Source organism: Diadema antillarum, unplaced genomic scaffold, assembly GCF_040938485.1.
Source record: "Diadema antillarum isolate AM-2024a unplaced genomic scaffold, OU_Dant_1.0 seq00000563_RagTag, whole genome shotgun sequence".
Taxonomy (NCBI): domain Eukaryota; kingdom Metazoa; phylum Echinodermata; class Echinoidea; order Diadematoida; family Diadematidae; genus Diadema; species Diadema antillarum.
The window spans coordinates 705,842-727,228 of NW_027271502.1; the positions used below are offsets into that span (position 1 = coordinate 705,842).

The 21,387-nt window shown below is 36.7% G+C and overlaps 1 protein-coding gene across 1 annotated transcript; it reads right to left on the bottom strand.

Moving 5' to 3' along the window:
• Positions 1-873: 873 nt before the first annotated feature.
• Positions 874-21,086, bottom strand: LOC139735090 (TNF receptor-associated factor 2-like). Its single transcript, XM_071645861.1, has 3 exons — positions 20,832-21,086; positions 3,407-3,583; positions 874-1,659 (listed from the first exon to the last, which is right to left on the bottom strand). Exons 1-3 carry the CDS (start codon positions 21,084-21,086, stop codon positions 874-876), a joined length of 1,218 nt encoding a protein of 405 aa, XP_071501962.1.
• Between the last annotated feature and the right edge of the window lie 301 nt (positions 21,087-21,387).

Sequence of the window (21,387 nt, forward strand, 5' to 3'; positions counted from 1 at the left end):
TTTTGCTCTTTTAATTGTCCTTGAGCTGTGTGCATATAAGAATATCTCTTTGCTCTCACAATTATTCTTTCACCCAAAAATGCATACTCTCTTGGTAGAAAACTATGTATGAAATGGCAATCTCAAAAAATGTATCATTATAAAAAGCATTAATATGAAGTCTTCAAAATATTTCTCATATGTCATGCTTGTCAAATTCATTGTAAATATTTCATACTTACGACACCACAAATGTAAAAGCATAATAAACCTTCATTGCTTACAAAGTGGGAAATTACATTAAAATACTGTATGCCAGATTATCGTTTACGCATTATTGAGAATTGCTAAATCTTATTGCATAAGTTTTGACTTATATCTATTTCTTATCAGTATCCAATGCAAGAGACCCTGCTGTGCACATGTGCGACAATTTGTTGTTATGCTGATGTAGGAATGCCTTACAAGTGAAGGAGGCAAGGGCAAGGATTGTACTCTGAATTTCCCTCACACAGACAGTTTCTTGCAAACATGATATCTGGAAGTATTTGAAGCCCCTACAGGTCATGGGTGCATCTATACAATTGTAGTAAGGGTACAAGTAGTTGGGAAAAGGCACAACCAGAGGCTGTATATTGCCAAGGCATGTACAGTTGATGTATTCAAATAATATGATATCCCATTTACATTTGGAAAAAGGCTTGTTTTTTGTATTGTTTTGTTTTGTTTTGTTTTTGTTTTCTTTTTCTTTTTCTTTTAAGCCACTCCTTTGAGTCTCAATTGAGACAGGTCTTGCTCTGTTCTAAAAAAATGCTAGCAAGAGGTCGACTCAAACTCAATTTGGGCTATTCTAGGATTATCACTAGACAACACACATAACTGGTATTCAGATGTCTAGGAGCTTACTGGCAAGATGTCACCCCGAGCACGGTTTGTTTGTGGTACATCAGATGTCTGAGAAATAATCTTCAAGTAGAGAGTGCCATCCTTCAGAAAGCCTTGATTGGAATCTTCAACCTGTAGTATCTTGACAAAGAGCGGACATCCGGCTCCAATGTTTCTCTCGGAAGTCGGTCGCTTGAACGAGGAGCTTGTTGGGTCTGGCCGCAACGATACAATGATGCTCCTGTTGATGGGGTCAACCTGGTTCACCAGCTGGAAGGTGATCTTCTCCTTGAAAGGCCATGACAACACGGCATCATATGGCCCTCGCATGATGGTTAAAAAGAGAGAGATGTGAGTTCCCTTGCCAACTCCATCTCCCATCAAGAACACTCGACCACACAGCTTGTAGCCGTACTGGCTGGTGAAGAAGGGTGGGGAGTAAATGGATTTCTTATTGGTTGTTGCTGCCTCTCTCTTCCTCTGGCTGTAGTTGTCAATCTTCCAGAGAAAGACTCCACTGTAGGAGCACTCAAGGTCCTGGATTCTTCTTTTGCTCTCCTGAACCATCTGACACAGCTCTATCTGTAACAGTCTAAGTACTTGCAGTTCTCTGTCAAGGAAATCGGACAGGAGCACTTGATGATCAACATGTTCTTCACGGTCAGCCTTTTCATAATCTGGTGGCAGTGATGAGGAATCAAAGTGACAAAATATGTGAATTAACCTCTCAATGAGGTGTTTCACATTCTTTTTATCAGTTTCCATAACCCGTTTGATGGTAACATCCCAAGTCTCCTGCAATGAGGCAAAGAAAAAAAAAACCATTATGTCCAACATTATATTGTGTATAGAATAATGAATGTACTGTAAAACATGATATATTTGCAGCATGGAAATTTCGCAAATTGGAGCCGAAGGCCTTTCTCGTGGCATGAAATCTTTGCGTATTGCCACTGGCTTCCAATGAATATTGTGTACGCAAGAATTTTTGCGTGTTGACAATTCAATTTGCGAATGTTGGCGCCCACGAAATTTGCGAAATTAAAATGCACGCAAACATTCCTCATTTAACAGTAGAACATCACATCATGAATGCGGAAAAAAATGTGACACCTATACTGGTTCATTTGATGACATCTTTAATAGAAAGCATGTAATACACCCATCATCTCCCCACTTGATTTGTAAATCTTTATGTTGTAAATTACTATCTTCATCCTGACTTGATCTACATTTGTAAAACTGTAATAACATTGAAGCAATAGTACTTGTTATAATGGTCTCTAAAGGTGATCAAGAAAATGAATTCTGTCTGTCATTCTTCACACACATCAAATGCCTTTGCACAGACTTCTCACTTGCTGTAAAGTCAGTTAAAAATATCGTGCTCACCCAATAAATTGGAACTGCTACAATTGTATGTGGAAACCATGATAATCTCCTTCTATGTGTGTCTTTACATGAAATGTGTGTGTATGTGTGGGTGTGTGTGTGTGTGGTTGATGTTTGTTTCTGCATGTCAAAACATGCCCCCTTATTGCCATGGATAATAGTGAGTTTTAATAGTAACTTTGCATGGTTTAGTGTATAATCAACATGCTTGGTCTCACATGTTGGGAGGTTTGCATGGGCCAATAAAAGCCACTGTTCGAAGGGGGGAAAAAAATTGCCTCCCAACTTCTCCTGATTCAGTGACGACCATTGTACCATACACATTACACCAAAAAAAAAAAAAAATATATATATATATATATATACACATTCTGTTGCGCAATATCACTGTGCAATTTGGTTTGATGTGGAAGAGAGTATACTATATTTTGTAACCTGGATATCATACTGAATGTTCTTGTGTAGTACACCATACACTACCATTAAAAATTGTGAGTCCAGCCTCCACTATGCTGTGAATTATTATCAAAGGAAACCAAAACCCAACAAGCAAAGAGGATTGAGTGAAAGCAGCAACATTTGTAGAACATATCAGTGAAAGTTTGAGGAAAATCGGACGATGCGAAAGCTATAAATGTTTATAGAGTTTTGGTGTTGTAATAACTGGAAAGGAGACTACTAGAGTTTATGAGGTCATGTGTGGACATCAATATAAAGAAAATAAGAGAAGATTTCCACAAAAATGCATTTTTTCATAAAAATTATGCATTCCATCAACTTGTTACTGACATCGTATGTTAAAGGTAATATCAGTCCCCCTACCCCCTGAAAGAGGTTAGTCAGGTGATCTTTCATTAAGCTAGAAAAGTGAAAGCATGTTGAATTTTCTCTATATTTTCTTTACATTGTTGTCCAGACACGATGTCACTATACCGAAGTAATCTCCTTGTCCAGTCATTACAGCCCCAAGACTTAAAAAATTCATAACTTTGCATCGATTGTCCGATATTTCTCAAACTTTCACTTATATGTGTTCTCATAATGTTGCTGCTTTTCCTCAATCCACACTGCCCTTTGGGTTTTGGTTTCCTTTAACTAAAACCACACTAAAGCGAACACGATTTGGCATGACTTAGGATGTACTGCCTACCTCTGAGCTGAAATGAGAGATTTCTTCCTCTGTGAAACAGGTCTTCATCAGAAGGATCATGGGACACCAGGCGTCTGCTTTGTGCACCTTCAGGGCTCTGTTCTTGGGCAGCCACTTGCCACAGCCAAACACCTTGCACTGGATGCGTTCCTCATTCCCACATACGCGTTCATGATTCTGGAAGATAAGGGTAGAAAGATAGTGATTGTAATAATAAAGTTACTTCATTAACACTGACACCATAACCATTACCAAAATCAGGTTCATTGACAGAGTTAGCAAAAATATTCCATATCAAATTATCAGTCACAAGAAGACTTAGTTTTTGCCAGCACTGTGTTTGTTTGGGCATTATCAAAAAATGGGAAAGAGAGGCTTGTGGTAACATCATGGGTATGTAGTCCTTGAAATAACTGTTTGGTGAAAGAAGACCCTAGAGAAAGGAGAGAGGAGAGAGCAAAAGCTCTGAAGATCTAGTGTAGAGGATAACTTCATAGATACTCTAAGTACTGATTGTCCTTCAACAAAAGTGAGGGGTAATCCAAGTAAAGGAAGGTCATGTTAAATTGTCTATATGTTTTCATGATTTTCCACATTGTCATGACACTTTTACCTTTCAAAACTACCCTTTTAATACTGATTAATCTTATTCTCCTTCAACTCTTTCCCCACAAGAATGCTTGGGATCAACCTCTCCCCTCCCCCTTGTAGGTTTTTGATTTCACATTCCATAGTCCAAGTTTTCCATAGTTTACACATTTGTACATTAAGTGTAAAATAAAGATTGTGCGATGCTGTCCAAGTAATTCTGGTTTGAAAGGCTCTGTTAAATCAAGGCTTTCATCATAACAAAATAAAAAGAGGAAAACCAAAGATTCCATTGACAAAACGCAGGGAGAGCACTATCAACAAACTAGCCCCAGGCTTCCTGTTTACAAATGTCTGAGTTTATCAACTTTTAATGCTGACTCATTCAGATTTTTTAGAGCTCTGTAACTTGACCTAAAGGTTATGGTTTGCTGTTTCAAGGCACAGTTCAAATTACAATTATGTACATCATACTGTTTACGTGTGCATTCATATTTTCTAGAGCTCTGTAACTTGACCTAGAGGCTATGGTTTGCTTTTTCAAGGCATGGTGCAAATTACATATTATGTACTATTTTACATGCAACCGAAGACATCAATCCATTACATGCTTCACTTCAAATTCACCAACATAAAAACTGAGATTGTCCCATGCTTCACGCAAGCACTCATCTACAATCTAGAACCTTTCCTAAATGGCTTACTACACACATGGCATAATTCCTTTCATTGACACTACGTCATAATTAAAACAAGAGACATTATTGCAAAGCATGGGAATATTACAAAGGCTGGATCTTCATAGAAAAATTGTCTTTAAAAGTGGATATTTTTGCAGTGTGAAAATTTCCACACATTTTGTAAAACCAGAAACTAATGAAAAAAATGAAAGCATGTTGACATTTTTTGGTTTTCATATGTTTTCACGTCTGACTAAATTGCAGCAGTGTTATGTGCAATACATACAAGCCAATTTATTGTAAAACCATGGACAAACCAGTTACAAAGCTATGGACCATTTCTCAAAATTCAATGGGAGCTTATTAATGTTGTTTTTTCCAGTTATCTTATAAGAAAATGAGGACAGGGTCCTTCTTTCCTTGGAAGCCAAAATGGGGGAGTCCTCTGAAACTATCAAGAACAACTTGTCCTTCCCTAAAAAAGGTACTAGAACAAGATCAACAGGGCGTATGACTGGATAAAGAGAAGATGGCTATATTGTTGCTACATTGTATTAATAGAAAATTGTGGTATTACTTTGAGGCTCGGCACTGCGAGCCTCACAATGAAGGACATGTATACCACCCACTTGAATCCATAATAAAGTTTACAAGGATGATTCCTGCCAAAGATTAATGAACTCTGATGAAAATGTTACAATAATTTGCCCTAGATTCCCATTATTAAATGTCTATTAAAGATATATATTGTAAAAGAAAGATGATTCAAGAAGGAAAAGGGAAATAATGAAATAATTTCCAGCAAGCACAATATATATGAAAATGAATTTCAGGCAATGTTAGTTGTACAGTGTAGATTGTACACTGAATAATCTTTCAGTTATGAAGTCTTTGGACAGGGATGTTTACCACTGGCCAATATGGATCTCTTATTAGACAAGAATTATCTCCATTCCTATCAAATGCAAACCACCAAACCTATCTGACTGAACAATAGGGATGATTTGGCTCAAAGTGGGAAAGAATGAGAAGTTCCCCTCAGAGTGTACACAATGTAGTAAAACCGACACAAAATATCAAAGTCTTATTGAAGAAAGAGCTGAGAAGGGTCAAAATTCAGATTTTATTCCCCCTAATTCAGAATGGACAGGAAGTCTGAGAGTGTTTCCTCCAATGGTACTTGCAAGGTGCATTGCCATTCACACTGTGATGCTGTGCTTCCTCGATGTAAATGTGCTCTATTATATAATGTAATGGAAAAACCTTCAAATAAAATTACTGAAAGTGCCCATATTCTAATTTTTGGCACTCTATTGGTTGTGATCTTGCATGGAAACAATGGTATAGGGTATACAAGATGCTCTTGGTGATCATTCGTGTGGTTCACACACAATGTTTGTGTGCGGAATACAAAATGTATATTACTGTATATAAGCTATATATTTCGCGAGTCTAAATTTTTGCATATCAGAAATTCCCGAGTTTCTCGAGTGGTTAAATTCGCGATCATGAAGTTCTGTGGTGAACGGAGAAGAGTACACACATATTTTCATGAGTCTTTAATTTTGCAAATAACATCTGACTCGCAAAATTTGAGAAAATATGAACCTTGCGAAATACATGTATTCACCGGATTCAGGGAGCAAGTGTGATATTCAGCGAATATGGACAAGACAACTTCACAACTGTCAAGTGGAAAGAATCCCTATCACGCGTCACAATGTTGGAATGAGGAACAAATACTTTCCATTTTAGGAAAAAAGAATTAGTGATTTCTCACTCTGGTGATACTAAGGAGTGCATTTGTCATACAGGGGGCATATCTTCATGAATTGTTAATTTCACAAACATCAGTGAACTTGTAAAATTTGGGAAAGTAAAGACACTGAAAAACACATTGTATACTGCACAATTACTTGTATATTATTATGCAATCTTTTTGAGCCATCAAGTCATTTCATTATTTCTGCAAATTACTGATATTTGGAAGTCATAATGGTCAATAGCACAATCAGGGTATGCAAATGCGTAACAGGGGAAAATGAAAAAAACTTGGTGAAAATGTGTTTTTTGCTGTTTGTTGTAGCTGAGCGTTCAAATTTTTATTTCATGTGAAGAACGAGCTTTCATTCACCACTAGCACAAAGCCATGACATATCACAAAATATGAATTAATGTCATATTTTCACTACTCAAAATGGATGATCAATTTCGTAAGCATTGCTTTGAATTCATATAAAACTAATTTTATAATAACTCACTTTTGCCAAAGATTGAAGAGGTGAAACTTTCAGGAATACGTAACAGACATTTACTGGCCGCTTTTACAAAGTTTCATGAAATTAGGGCTGGTATTTTGGAAGAAATTATATTTTTCATCAAAACATTATCTGCACAGTTTGACCTTGAATGTGCACATAATGTTTGGATCCATTCTCATATATTTGTAAACACAGATAGAAGAATGAATATGAGATTTATGATGACTTGATTTGATATCCAAGCTGTGACACTCAAATAATGACATATTAAGCCAAAATACTATGTTTTTGCTTATGATATCTTTAGAAATTGAAAAAGCCTTGAAATAAGAACACTGAACACTTATCATATGACCTTCATACAGTAGAACATGGGCGTGGATCAGTCTTACTTTTCCTCAGCAATTTGTAAAAATATAAAAAAATAAGTTCTTATTACTCAAATTTGCTAAAATTTTCACACAATAGATTACTAGATAATACAATGTACAATTCATGGATAAAAAAGTAAGGATATTCAATGAGGGGAAAGATTCTTTTAAGTAGTCAAATTAGGATATACCTCACTGAAAATAATAAAAAACGGCTGTACTTATTTTCCTCAGCATTTGAAAATGGCTCAAAACTCAAAACTGGATGAACATTTATGGGCAAACAGCACACCATATTGTAGTGTATCTTCAGTTCTTTAAGGAAAAGCAGAAAAATAAGCTGTTTCTCCATGTGTAGCTGTACAGCATGGGTTAAAAGGTCACAATGTCACAAAAATAAGCCAGCATTACACTCCTACCATGACGGGACTTCAGGCTTCATAACTTTCTCCAGCAGAAAGGACCACTGTTTTTTATTGCATGCAAGCAATGTCAGGAAAAAAAAAATCCATTAATTTGATACCAAACACATAGGGGTAGACTTAAAATTCGGTACTCAAATCTTGATTTTACATTTAAGTTGTAAAACGCTTTTTTTGATGCATTGCATAGGTTTGGGGGGACTTTTTGGCAATTAATCTTTCATAATTAGCAGTAAATGAGAAGAAATCAGCTATTGTATTACCACATGTGATTACTGATGTCTCAGCATGCTGCATGTGAATTTTGAAGTCAGTTGGTGCATTCTTTTAGAAGTTACAAGTTTTTAAAGTGAGAAAGTCATGATTGCATACCCTGATTGTGCTTATCACCTATAGAATTACTATTGAGTTGGTTGTGGTTTAGGACTGGCATTTTTTTATGCTAATGATTTTACTTTATTTGTTACAACCAGCAAGAATGAGTTAATGAGTTTATAGTTAATGTACTTATTTTTCAGGACTGAGTGGTTTAACTGTTGATATGTGGTAGAAAAATTAATGCCATGAAATTTGAGAGATAGAAAGGCACATAAAGAATACAACGGTAATGTGATATACAAAAGTAATATCTTAACTAGAAATGTCGCTATGGCGACTGGTATGCCTCCGCCATAATGCATGGTTCTCCTAATAGATCTATAGTACATGTGGACAATGTGTCATTACATTTTCACAAAATTGGCAAAATATTAAAATGACAAGTTTGTCACAAATGTGTTGAATGTTCACTTTCCTTGACCTAGGTTTAATTGGATGAATAGGAGACCATGTATTTGGAGATTTAAGAACTTTAACTTGACTTTGATCCATTCATAAGTTTATGCACTGAGTAATTTTCAAGGTATGGAGAAAAAGTGCAATTTCTGTACTGAATAGTAAATTGTTGCCATTTTCATCTGGCCTTTGACCCTTAAATTCATATTAAGATAATCACTGTCAGGCAGAACATGTATAGATATGTAGTAAGTTTCAAGATAACTTGAACCATTTCCTAGATATGGAGGAAACAGTCAGTTCAGCACTTTCCCTTGATCTTGACCTTTTGACCTTTGAGGCAAAAGAAAAAAAAAACTAGAAATGTCGCTACAGCGACTGGTTATACCCCCGCCAAACAACATTTCATAAGCTTTGGTCAAAACAACATTTCATAAGCTTTGGTCAAAAAACTGAGGAAGTAGTTAAATCCACAAGATCTTTCCTTGATCTTCTGCCATTAATATGCCGTTACCATGGCAACGTACTTTCGGGTACTGTCGAAAAATGCGTCTTGCACATCTACAACCAAAGGCACACATCTGTACCAAGTTTCATGGAAATTGGGCAAAAACTGAGGAAGTAGTTTGCAACACAAAATTTTCCATCATTTTGGCTCATAATATGTGAGCTGTTACCATGGCAACATACTTTTTGTCACTGTCAAGAAATGTGTCATGCTGACCTATATCCTAAGACAAACATTCAATATGAATTCCATGAGAATTGGAAGAACACTGATGAAGCAGTTTTGCCACGAAGCATTTTGCCCTATATTTTACCAATAACATGCCGTTACCATGGCAACGCACTTTTTGCCACTGCGGAAATATGTGTCTTGCACATTAACATATTCAGATGAACATCTGTACCTAATTTCATAAAAATTGATCAAAAACTGTGGGAGGAGTTCGCGACGCAAGATTTGTACCCATTTTTGCCCATAATATGCCGTTACCATGGCAACGTACTTTTGGGTACTGTCAAAAAATACGTCTTGCACATCTACAACCCAAGGCACACATCTGTGCCAAGTTTTATGGGAATCGGTTGAAAACTGAGGAAGTAGTTCGCGACGCAAGATTTGCAACGGACCGACCGACCGACCGACCGCCCGACCGCCCGACCGACCGCCCGACCGCCCGACCGCCCGACCGACCGTCCGCTGATTCCTATATACCCCCTTCAAACTTCGTTTGGCGGGGGTATAATAATTGATGGTTCATAAAAATATGCATGCATACATGCATAATTATGTACAGAATATGACATTACACACCTGTATGAGAAAGTATGTGACTTGGCTGGGCCTTCTCCCTCGATACAAGAATCAATGTGAGAGTGCTTTTATCTCGGACTTTGCGCGAAAAAAAAAAAAAGTACTTTCAGGGTGAGACTTCACGCCTGAGATTCGGACTCGGCTGTCCAGTAGTCAAAACATTCCTATATTATATTGCAACCGATTGACACATTGTCTTGCATGTAGCCATGATAAAATATTAATAATTTGAGTTTGAATTTCTGCAGATGTTTTCAAAGTCAGGCTTGTGGGCCTGTATTATATTGTATGACACTCGTATTGCTAATATTACATTTTTATCATCACACTTTTGTAAGCGATAGGACTGGGCAAAATTAATACCAGACGCAGTTCGCAGTGTACGAAGAGTAAAAAGATGGATCCCGATATGAAATTAATCATCCTCTACACGTCGATACGATCGCAATTATAGCACCTCGCGACGTGAGTTTTGCACATGGGATTTCTTAGTATTTCTCTCTGCGTGGATACATCATTGGTACCTGGACCAGGCAACATTAATGACACTTATTTTTCTAGCCTCTGATGCTGTAATACTTCATGAATGTGTGACCTGTTTCAGGCTGTAATAAAGTGTTTATGCATCGGTCACACACCGCAGAGGGCGTGGTGCAAAATTCTTTTTTTCTACAAAACGGCGCGGCGTACTGAGTAGACTGGTCGTGCACGGAAGTTTGCTTAGTTTTGGTATCCCAAAGTCCTTTGTTGCTGCTGTTGATGTGTTGAGAGGACTTTTCTAAATTGGACTACCGTGCACCACTATGTTTGGTAAATCTATGCAGATTGATTTCATTCGATTTGTTTTTGCTTATTTGTTTATTTTTTTTTTTTTTGGTGCCCACTTGCTAATAATATGACTATATTATGCATAGATTACAAAGTTACATGCTATTGTGTGTGAGGATCCCCGTGTGTGAATGTGTACTTGTATAGTCAAACCTACACCTGCTGTATGCGGCCACTGAAAATCCCCCCGAGAGAAAAGGCCTGTTAAAGACCCTGTGTATAGGGGCCACCTGTCTAACGCGGCTAGCGGTCACAAATTTTGTTTCCCGTGCCAGATTTTAACCTGTCTATAGCGGCCAAAGACCCACACGGAGCCGCAGCCGAGCCGATAATTCAGCGTGTGTTTCTACTTTGTAGCCCTGCCAGTCATTCATGGGCAATGATCAGTGATCCCCCACCACTGCCTTCATCACTCATTCAGTCATAATGAACTAGTGTTAAAGGACAAGTTCACCTTCATAGACATGTGGGTTGAGTGAATGCAGCAATATTAGTAGAACACATCATTGAGAGTTTGAGGAAAATCGGACAATCCGTTCAAAAGTTATGAATTTTTGAAGTTTCTGCTCATTCAAGGCTGGATGAGAAGACTACTATAGCTTGTGATGTCACATGAGTACAACGATATAAAGAAAGAATAAAGAAAATTCAACATATTTTCACTTTTCTCACATAACAAAAGAACACTTGACTTCTCTCTTTCAGAAGGCAGGGGAAATAATATTACCTTTAACATGTCAGTAACAAGTCGAAGAAATGTGCACTTTATTCAAAAAGTAAAGTTTTGTGAAATTCTCTTTTTATTTCTTTTATATGGTTGTACGCATATGACATCATACACTGTAGTAGTCTTCTCATCCAGCAGTGACTAGTATACGCAGATACTTTAAAAATTCATAACTTTTGAACGGATTGTCCGATTTTCCCCCAACTTTCACTGATGTGTTCTAATATTGATGCATTCACTCAATCCACACGTATGAAGGTGGACTTGTCCTTTAAGCTTTCTTCACTTGATCAACACCAGCATGAAACACACGAACTTGTGCATATGCATAACAATATACATAGTAACTTAGTAAGTACTTATAGATGTATAGGCCTACAACAATGATACATGTACATGCAGGCAATGCACACAAAAGTCGGATAACCTGTTTCTAGCGGCCACCTGTCTATTTTGTCTGATATATATATATATATATATATATATATTGATAAGGTAGTCCGCGTGTTGGCAAGATAAAAAGATAAGTAACAAAGCTGCAACAAAGTTCATGCTCTATTCACCAATGGTTTATTTCTTCACTCGAGCGTCCCGCCGCCCTTTCTCAAGTGTTCAACACTTGAGAAAGGGCCGCGAGACGCTCGAAAATTTGTATATCTATATATATATATATATATATATATATATATATATATATATATCATATACATAGATATATATACATATAATAGTGACAGCAATGGACTTAACCAGAACATGGCGGGGCGGTGCAAGGACATTTATATAATTGACAGCAAACCTTGCACAGAGATGCGGCCGATGTTGATATACATCAATATATATATATATATATATATATATATATATATATATATGAGTATCTGAATATAAGAACGACCCAAGTCTATGGAAGACCATTTCGAGTAAACTTTAAAAAAAAAAAAAAAAATCTTTTTTATTTGTCCAATAATATGATGGGAAGGCAACATTGTATTTACAAATACACATATTATTATGACAATTAACATTTACATTAATTGTGGAGAGCCCATTTTGTGTGATGGACTTGGGTCGTTCTTTGAAACATATGGACTTGAGTCGTTCTTTGATTCATATACATGATATTCTGCTATAGAGATGAGAGAAGGATGAAGGAGGGCGCTATAATATGAATGTAAGAATAACCCAAGTCCTTCATTCTCAAATTCATAAAAGATTTAACTCATTCATTTCAGGCACTTCCGGGGGTAATTACGATCTATCATTTATATTTATGATCAGGATATATTTTGCCATTTTGCTAGTTTTTTTAATTTTGTCGAGCTTAACAGGAAACTACCACAATCAATGGTTTACGAGCATTTTAGCTTTGTGCCTTATGAATAAATAGGAAAAGTAACCAATATTCAGTCTTCAACACCTTAAAGTTTCATTGGTGGGTTAGCACTTTATTCATGGTCACATTTTGCTACAAAAGGAAAACTTCCTTAAAATCAACTGGTAGTTAAATGATTAATGAAACACATTGAAAATAATACATCTCTTCATTTATGTGTGATCGCATCATTGAAATAGCTTATTTTGATAAGTGTATTGACTCTGCATGATTTTTCTGATCCAAGTGTGATCTGAAAACGTTCATATGGGTTCAAAAAATGTACAGACAGCTGGATATTTGGACATGTGCCTTTTCTCTCAGTGAATCTTACTGGGTTAGATCAATAGTGGAACAAAATTTGAAATTGTCATCAATCTATTTGTAACTGTATCTACTTTGAATAAAAGCAATTTTGTTATGCTATTGACAGTAGAGAATGGATAAACACACAAAAAAACATTTCTAAATCGATCCCCCCCCCCAAAAAAAAAGTCTCTGTCAATACACGACAGAGACACAGTACTTACATGTTAGATATCTTGGAAAGGATGTTACCTTAATATATATTGTACATTCAAATGTTATTTTTCAAATCTTTATAAAATAAAACACTTGAGTACAAAATTCATAGTTTCACATTGTGGATACCTCTGTGGTTTTTCAATCTTGCCTATGTACAGGATTATGTAACAAAAAATTGGCCTTCTTGAGTCATTAACGTGATTTTACAGATTTTTTTTCTCTCAAAAGCGATCATCTCAAAATGACAATAGTGTGGGTTAGCACTTTGTTGCACTGATCCCTATATAAATAAAAAAATAAATAAATAAATAACATTAAATGAATAAATAAATAAATAAATAAATAGTAAGTATATATATATATATATATATATATATATATAGGCATAAAACAGTTTAGTATTCCACAGGAGATGTAGCTTCTTCTTCCTGTTTCCTTTATTTTGTTTTCAAGCTTTCGGCCGTGTCCACCTTCATCAGGACCTATACCGACAAACAAAATGAAAAATGTGCCACAGCCAGTGATATTTATAACATAACCTACATGTATGTAAAATAACATTGCTACAAAGCACTATATCATGGCGTGTGCAAATATACAGAGCAACTGCATACTCACATTTACACATATTTGGACATAATAATGTAATTACAGTTTGACCTCGATTATCCGGCCATGTCGGGACGGCGCTCATCCGGATAAGCGAATTGGCCGGATATGAGAGACACAATGTTAATGTATATAGCTGCCCGCCAAGCTCCCGTCCCAGTGCACTTGCAGCTAGGCAGGTAGCGTACCCTGCAATGGTGGTGTAATCTATGCTTGCCTGCGCAAAATTGTAGTCCTTACTTCACAAAAATAAAGTATATCTTTATGTGAAAATCAAACATGTTTTACCTCATTAGATATTGACAAACCTATCATGCACATCTTATGAAATTAGTGAAATAGATCCATGAAAATATGTTAAAGTCACTGTTTTTTCTCATTTTTTGGATGAAAAAAAAAGTCCTTCACTGCGTGAACGCGTCCGGATAATAGAGATTTCCGGATAAAAGGAGGCCGGATAGTCAAGGTCGAACTGTATATAGAAAAGTATTTGTACATACATTTTGCAGTGATCGAGAAGCCACTGTTATGTGATGGATTTCATGGTGTTCGAGCGAGCGTGTTGTTTAACCCTAACTAGGCCAGGGGGGGGGGGGGGGGGCCTCCGAGGCCCCCCCCCCCCCCCCCCCTCGACGTTTCGCGCAATGTATCGCTATCGCGAGAAGCTATCGCCGCGACGTTTCGTGACTTTTTTTTTACCGCATCTTTTGACACCAAATTTGCAATGCCTGGGCGCGCGGTTCAGAAGTTGCGCATAAATATGCACGTGCATGTCAGACCAAAAATTGCTCAAAAACGTGAATTCGTGTACAATTTAAATGCAAACTGTGTTTACAGGCAAATTTCATAAAAGCATGATTATTTTGGGATTTTATTGATTAAAATCAATTAATAACATATTTTCTTGTTCGGAACAATGTCGCGGACAAATTTCATCGAAAAAACAAGGAAATACATAAGAAATTCAAAAAACAATAAAATACTTACGAAATTTTTTCTGATTTCGCAATTTTTTTCTCTTACATTTGCTGAGGACACTAAAAAGAATATTTACACAAAAAATGTGCCTGTTTTGAGCTTCATTTAGTGATTTATACCAAATTGTCTGATTTCATGCATCATTATGCATAAATTAGCATAATTTAGTGTAAATGATAATTTTTGAAAAAATCATCTTCATGGTGCTTTAGATTACATCATAGGCAATGTGTGTGCCAATTTTCGTCGCAATCGCGCAGTCGACGGCCGAGATCTGGGGGGGGGGGGGGGGGGGCCTGGGAGGCCCCCCCGGCTCTATCATCTACCTAAATAGCCCGGCCTAGTTAGGGTTAATGCTGAAGTCATGTTTGCATATATATATATATATATATATATATATATGTATATGTATATGTATACATATATTAAATACACATATTATACATACACACAAATATACACACTGGGTATTACACCGATCCCGTGATTACAAGAGCCAGTTGTATATTGCTCAGTCAAACATCCTTACAAAAAACCAGCAGCATATCCAGTTGTATTGATGTGCGATAAAAAGCATGTGACCTTTTATTTCTTTTAACTTAACCCTAAAAAGACTGGGGGGGGGGGGCCTAAAAGGCCCCCCCCCCCCTCGACATTTCGCGCGATTACTCAGCAACACGCAATGCTCTCGCCGCGATGCTCTATGACTTTTTTCTTTCGAGTTTCCCGCACATTTTGACACCAAATTTGTGACGCCCGGGGGTACGGTTCTGAAGTTACATAACTTTTTGTACATGCACGTGAGACCGAAAATGGCTCAAAAATGTGATTTTGTGTACAAAGTCAATACAAATTGAGTTTTATCACATGGTTCATATAAATATGCTTATTTTTACTCTCAATGGCTAAAATCAATTTGTTTTAGTAGTATTATGCTTCAAAAAGGGTCTGCCACAAATTTTGCTGAAAAAACAATAAAAACAAAAGGTCAAAAAACAAAGAAATACATAAGAAATTCATAAAACAATAAAATAAATAAGAAATTAATTTTGATACCGAATTTTTTTTCAAGTACATTTGCTAAGAATGCTACAAAGAATATCTAGACCAAAAATGAGCACTTTTGGAGCTTTATTTACTGATTTAGATAAAAAAGTCTGATTTCTCGCATAAATTAGCATAATTAATCAAAATAAAATAAAAGAAGACTATTTTGGAAAATTTAAGTATACGATCTTGTAGAGTACATCGCACACTACCATTGTGCAAATTTCCGCGGCGATCGCGCGATCCACGGCCGAGATCTTAAGGGGGGGGGGGGGGCCCTTTAGGCCCCCCCCCCAGTCTTTCGAGCTACCAAAATAGCCCAGTCTTTTTAGGGTTAATTGATACATAGAATCAAAACTCATCAGTGAACTCATATACAATACCATAATATAAGCTATGATTTTTGCTTGCAAATATTTTTGCGAATCAGGAAGTCACAGACATTTTTACGAGATCCTGTAATCACGATTTGACATTAAGGCTTACAGCAAGTGCACTATTAGCCTTGCGTATGGAAACATTTCTGCGAGTTGTTAAATTTGCGGTCAAGCAGTGATTTGCTAAATTCACAAAAAATTAAACCTTTCAGAAACTACCTCCTTTATATACAGGAGCTTGTTACAATATGCTGTGTATATTGACGAACACATTACCTGAACTCACAAAACATAAACATATCTTTAACATGCAATATGCGCTTTTAGAAGTCAAAATAAATGAGAATTATGAAATAGGTTTCGCTCATTCAGTGATGCATTAATCTCCTATCTTCAAGCATTTATGAATTATGAATTCCACGACTATTATTGGTGCAACTATAAATGTCTTACCCATACTGAATATGCAGGTGTGTTCACACTGTCACAACACTACTGTGCTCATTAGTGACATGAATGTTCACAATACAAATAGCAGGAAGACAGCAAATGGCGACAATGTCAATTGGCCATCAGTAGCACAACAAGGAACAACAGTGTTTCAGCCATAATTAAAAAGGACAAGTTCACCTTCATAGACATGTGGGTTGAGTGAATGCAGCAATATTAGTAGAGCACATCATTGAGAGTTTGAGCAAAATTGGACAATCCCTTCGAAACTTATGGATTTTTGAAGTTTCTGCTCAGTCACGGCTGGAGGAAAAGACTACTATAGCTTGTGATGTCACATGAGTACAACGAGATAAGGAAAGAATAAAGAAAATTCAACATATTTCCATTTTTCTCGCATAACAAAAGAACACTCGACTTCTGTCTTTCAGAAGGCAGGGGGAATAATATCACCCTTAAAGATGGCCCTTCCCTTTTGCATTCCTTCCCAAATAGCACAGAACATGATATATTCCACCAGAATGACAAGACTATTGTAAATCTATAACATTTCTGTGATATTTGAAGGTTGTTAGCCGTTAAAATTCAAATAATGCACCAAACGCTCACCGTAACATATTCTGTGTACTAGGCACAGCTGCATACATTAATTCTCCTGTGGTTGTAATATGATACTTATACTTCGAACAACAGATATGCATGTTAAAACTGTCAGAAAAGAAGACTTCACTAGCTTCTCTTACTCTGTTATCAATGACAAATAACAACACACCACTTACATGAACTACATGTACAACTAAGTGCATGACACAGGTCTGTAAAACTAGACTAGTAGTTTAGATTTGTAATTTTTTCGTAGTACGAAAAAATTGTTCAAATCTAACAGTCAATTTAACTAAACAAATAAAGACCCTCTTGAGTTCAAAATTTACAGGAGGTTTCCAAATAGTGTTTTCTTCAATACCTAAGTCTTCTCACCAATTTTTCAAAAATTTGCATGCAAAAGGGATTGGCTGTCTTTAACATACGTCAGTAGCAAGTTGAAGAAATGTGCACTTTATTCAAAAAGTAAAGTTTTGTGAAATTCTCTTTTTGTTTTCATTGTATTTAGTTGTACGCATGTGACATCATACACTGTAGTAGTCTTCTCTTCTAGCAGTGACTGCACAGATACTTAAAATATTCGTAACTTTTGAACGGATTGTCCCATTTTTCTCAAACTTTCACTGATGTGTTTTACTAATATTGCTGCATTCTCTCAATCCTTATGTATATGAAGGTGGACTTGTCCTTTAAGTACTGGACACGTCCCCCTAGCTGGCCAGTGCAGCATTGGAATTTCTAATACATCACCCCCAGTAGATATTTCCCCACACTGTGCAGCAATCTAGCTAATAGCAAACGTACTTTTGTAGCACAAATACATACAACATGAAATACTGTGTCTGGTGTGTGGCTGCAGTGTTCATAAGTGGATCATTCAATTCTGCTTTTGGGTGGGTGTTGAATGTTTCAGATGGAGGGAACCCATCCTCTTGTTTAAATCTTAATCACTTAAGGTCTAATGACATGCTTGAAAAATAACAACAACAACAAATAGGGGGTTGTTGGGGTCAATGTGCAGACTGACATGTAAAATAAATACTATTTTATACATAATTACAATATATACATGCAGATTTCCAAGGGCAGAAGGGAAAGAAACATAGCACAACCTTCCTAGTATATCAACTCCATTGGGACATTTTGCATGGTAGAAAATGTAGAAGTGCTTCACACTTTGAATTAAAATTTGGATGCATTACCATCTTTGAAGCAGAATACTACATTGTACCTTCATCTAAAATCTTTCTAAATCTTGGGAGTCTTGTCAAAAAGTGTTGCTAAGCATTGTTAACCAAATGCAAAATTTTCATTAAAAAAAGGTAGATTTGTGAGTCATTTCAAATTATATTATTATTCTACATCATGCTAGTACTGTGACATGCAAATTGCTACAGAGTTCACATCTAAAAAGGGCATAAAATGGCATTAACTACAACTGCAACAATTCAAATCATTTGAAAGGATTGTCCCATTTATATCAACAGTTCTCACTAATCGTTCTACACTTGTCAAATCCAATTTTTGGGGAAAATTGCACTCTAAAACTCTCTACACTCTGCTTGATAAACACACTACATAGATATGAATTAATATATCTATTTAGAGAAACAGCATTACATAAGCAAAGCCACAAAGAACATACAGTGTACATCTTTTATCATAAACAAATCACAAGTAAACCAATCAATATGTTTGGTGTTTCAATCTAACATGATTAAATATGAGTTCTGATTCATACAAGTTGTTTGAGAACAGCTTTGCAAAACGTAATGACACTTCAATTTCAAACCTTTCCTAATATTCATGTGATTTAGATAAAATTTTCACTGGTCATATTTATCATCTTTTACTCTCTCTTTCCAGACTTGACTGGTCTGGTATTCCCCTTAACGATACTGTTATTGTGCATTGCTATTGTGCACTATACAACGTAGTATACTACTAACCCTTCACATATTCATCAAATTTTCAGCTAAAGCCATGGTGCTTTTCCTCAAAGGATTTATATAAGTTACCGACTACACTGCATTTGGTATCAGACTCATTGCCAACCACACAACAAAAATTTGGACACCAGGGAAGTACAATGAAATCAGTCATGCATACAATACTTTCCACCTAGATCAATAGGCAGGGACAATTATAGTTGTTTGCCAAGTGCTGTCTTGTGCTAAGTAACTTGAACATGGTGGTTAATTTGAAAAGTCACAACTATAGAATATCTCAGTAGTTGGTTGAAGGCAGCATATCTTGTTTGATTTTTCTTTCACATGAATTTTTGCTCTTTTAATTGTCCCTGAGCTGTGTCCATATAAGAATATCTCTTTGCTCTCACTATAATTACTCTTTCACCCAAAAAAATGCATACTCTCTTGGTAGAAAACTATGTATGAAATGGTTATCTCAAAAATGTATCATTGTAAAAAGCATTAATATGAAGTCTACAAAATATTTCTCAATGTGTCATGCTTGTAAAATTCATTGCATATTTTTCATATTTACAACCCTACAAATGTAAAAGCATAATAAAACTTCATTACATGCAAAGTGGGAAATTACATTAAAATACTGTAGGCCAGGTTATTGTTAATGCATTATTGAGAATTGCTGTATATTATTGCGTAAGCTTTGAATTACATCTACGTCTTATCAGCATCCAATGCAAGAGACCCTGCTGTGCACATGTGAAGGAGGCAAGGGCAAGGACTGTACTCTGCATTTTCCTCAGACGGTATCTTGCAAACATGATATCTGGAAGTATTTAAAGCCCCTACAGGTCATGGGTGCCTCTACACAATATAGTAAGGGTAGTTGGGAAAAGGCACCACCAGAGGCTGTATATCGCCAAGGCATGTTGATGCATTCAAATATAATATCCCATTTACATTTGAAAAAGGCTTTTTTTTTTTTTTTTTTTGTTCGTTTTTGTTTTTATTCTGTTAAGCCACTCCTTTGGGTCTAAAACAGAGACGGGTCTTGCTCTGTTCTAAAAAATGCTAGCAAGAGGTTGACTCAAACTCACTTTGGGCTTTTCTAGGATTATCACTAGACAACACACAAAACTGGCATTCAGATGTCTAGGAGCTTACTGGCAAGATGTCACCCCGAACACGGTTAGTTTGTGGTACATCAGATGTCTGAGAAATAATCTTCAAGTCGAGGATATCATCCTTCAGAAAACCTTGATTGAGATCTTCAACCTGTAGAGGACATCCAGCCCCAATGTTTCTCTCAGAAGTCGGTCGCTTGAATGAGGAGCTTGTTGGGTCTGGCCACACAATGCAGGGCAAAATCATGAAACAAACAAACTCTAGACCGTAACAGGGACCGCAACGGGAATGCACTAGCCCTGGTCCCCACAAACAAACTGAAGAACAAACACAGGTAATAAAAAACATTTCTGCCACTCATCATCAATTACAAATATAACAAGAAAGTACCAGAACCACATTTGGTCATGCCATCCCGAAATTACTTGAATTCTGGAACATCAGATGTCTGAGAAATAATCTTCAAGTAGTGGGTGTTATCCCTCAGAAAGCCTTGATTGGGATCTTCAACCAGTCGTATCTTTGCAAAGCGAGGACATCCAGCTCCAATGTTTCTGTCAGAGGTCGGTCGCTTGAACGAGGAGCTTGTTTGGTCTGGCCAAAATGCTTCAACGATGCTCTTGTTGTGGGGGTCAGCCTGGTTCACCAGCTGGAAGGTGATACTTCTGCTTAAAAGGCCATGGCAACACGGCATCATAGTAATCCTCACAAATTAAATGCTTTCCTTTTTCTTCTGTGAACTTTCTTTCCTGAACATTTTTATCAGCTTGGAATACAGCGTTCCAATCCTGCTTGATGAGATGCCACATGCATTAAAGTGTCACCACTCACACGTTTTGAAGCTTGACAACGATGGCTTTCTGTGCAGGCAACAAGTTTTGATGAAGTTGTGTATGGCTAACTTTTGAGGGAAGTTTCTGATTGCAAAGAGTGATGAGATTTGATGAGTGACCTGTGACAGGGACACCACACAATGCAGGGCAAGCTCATGAAAC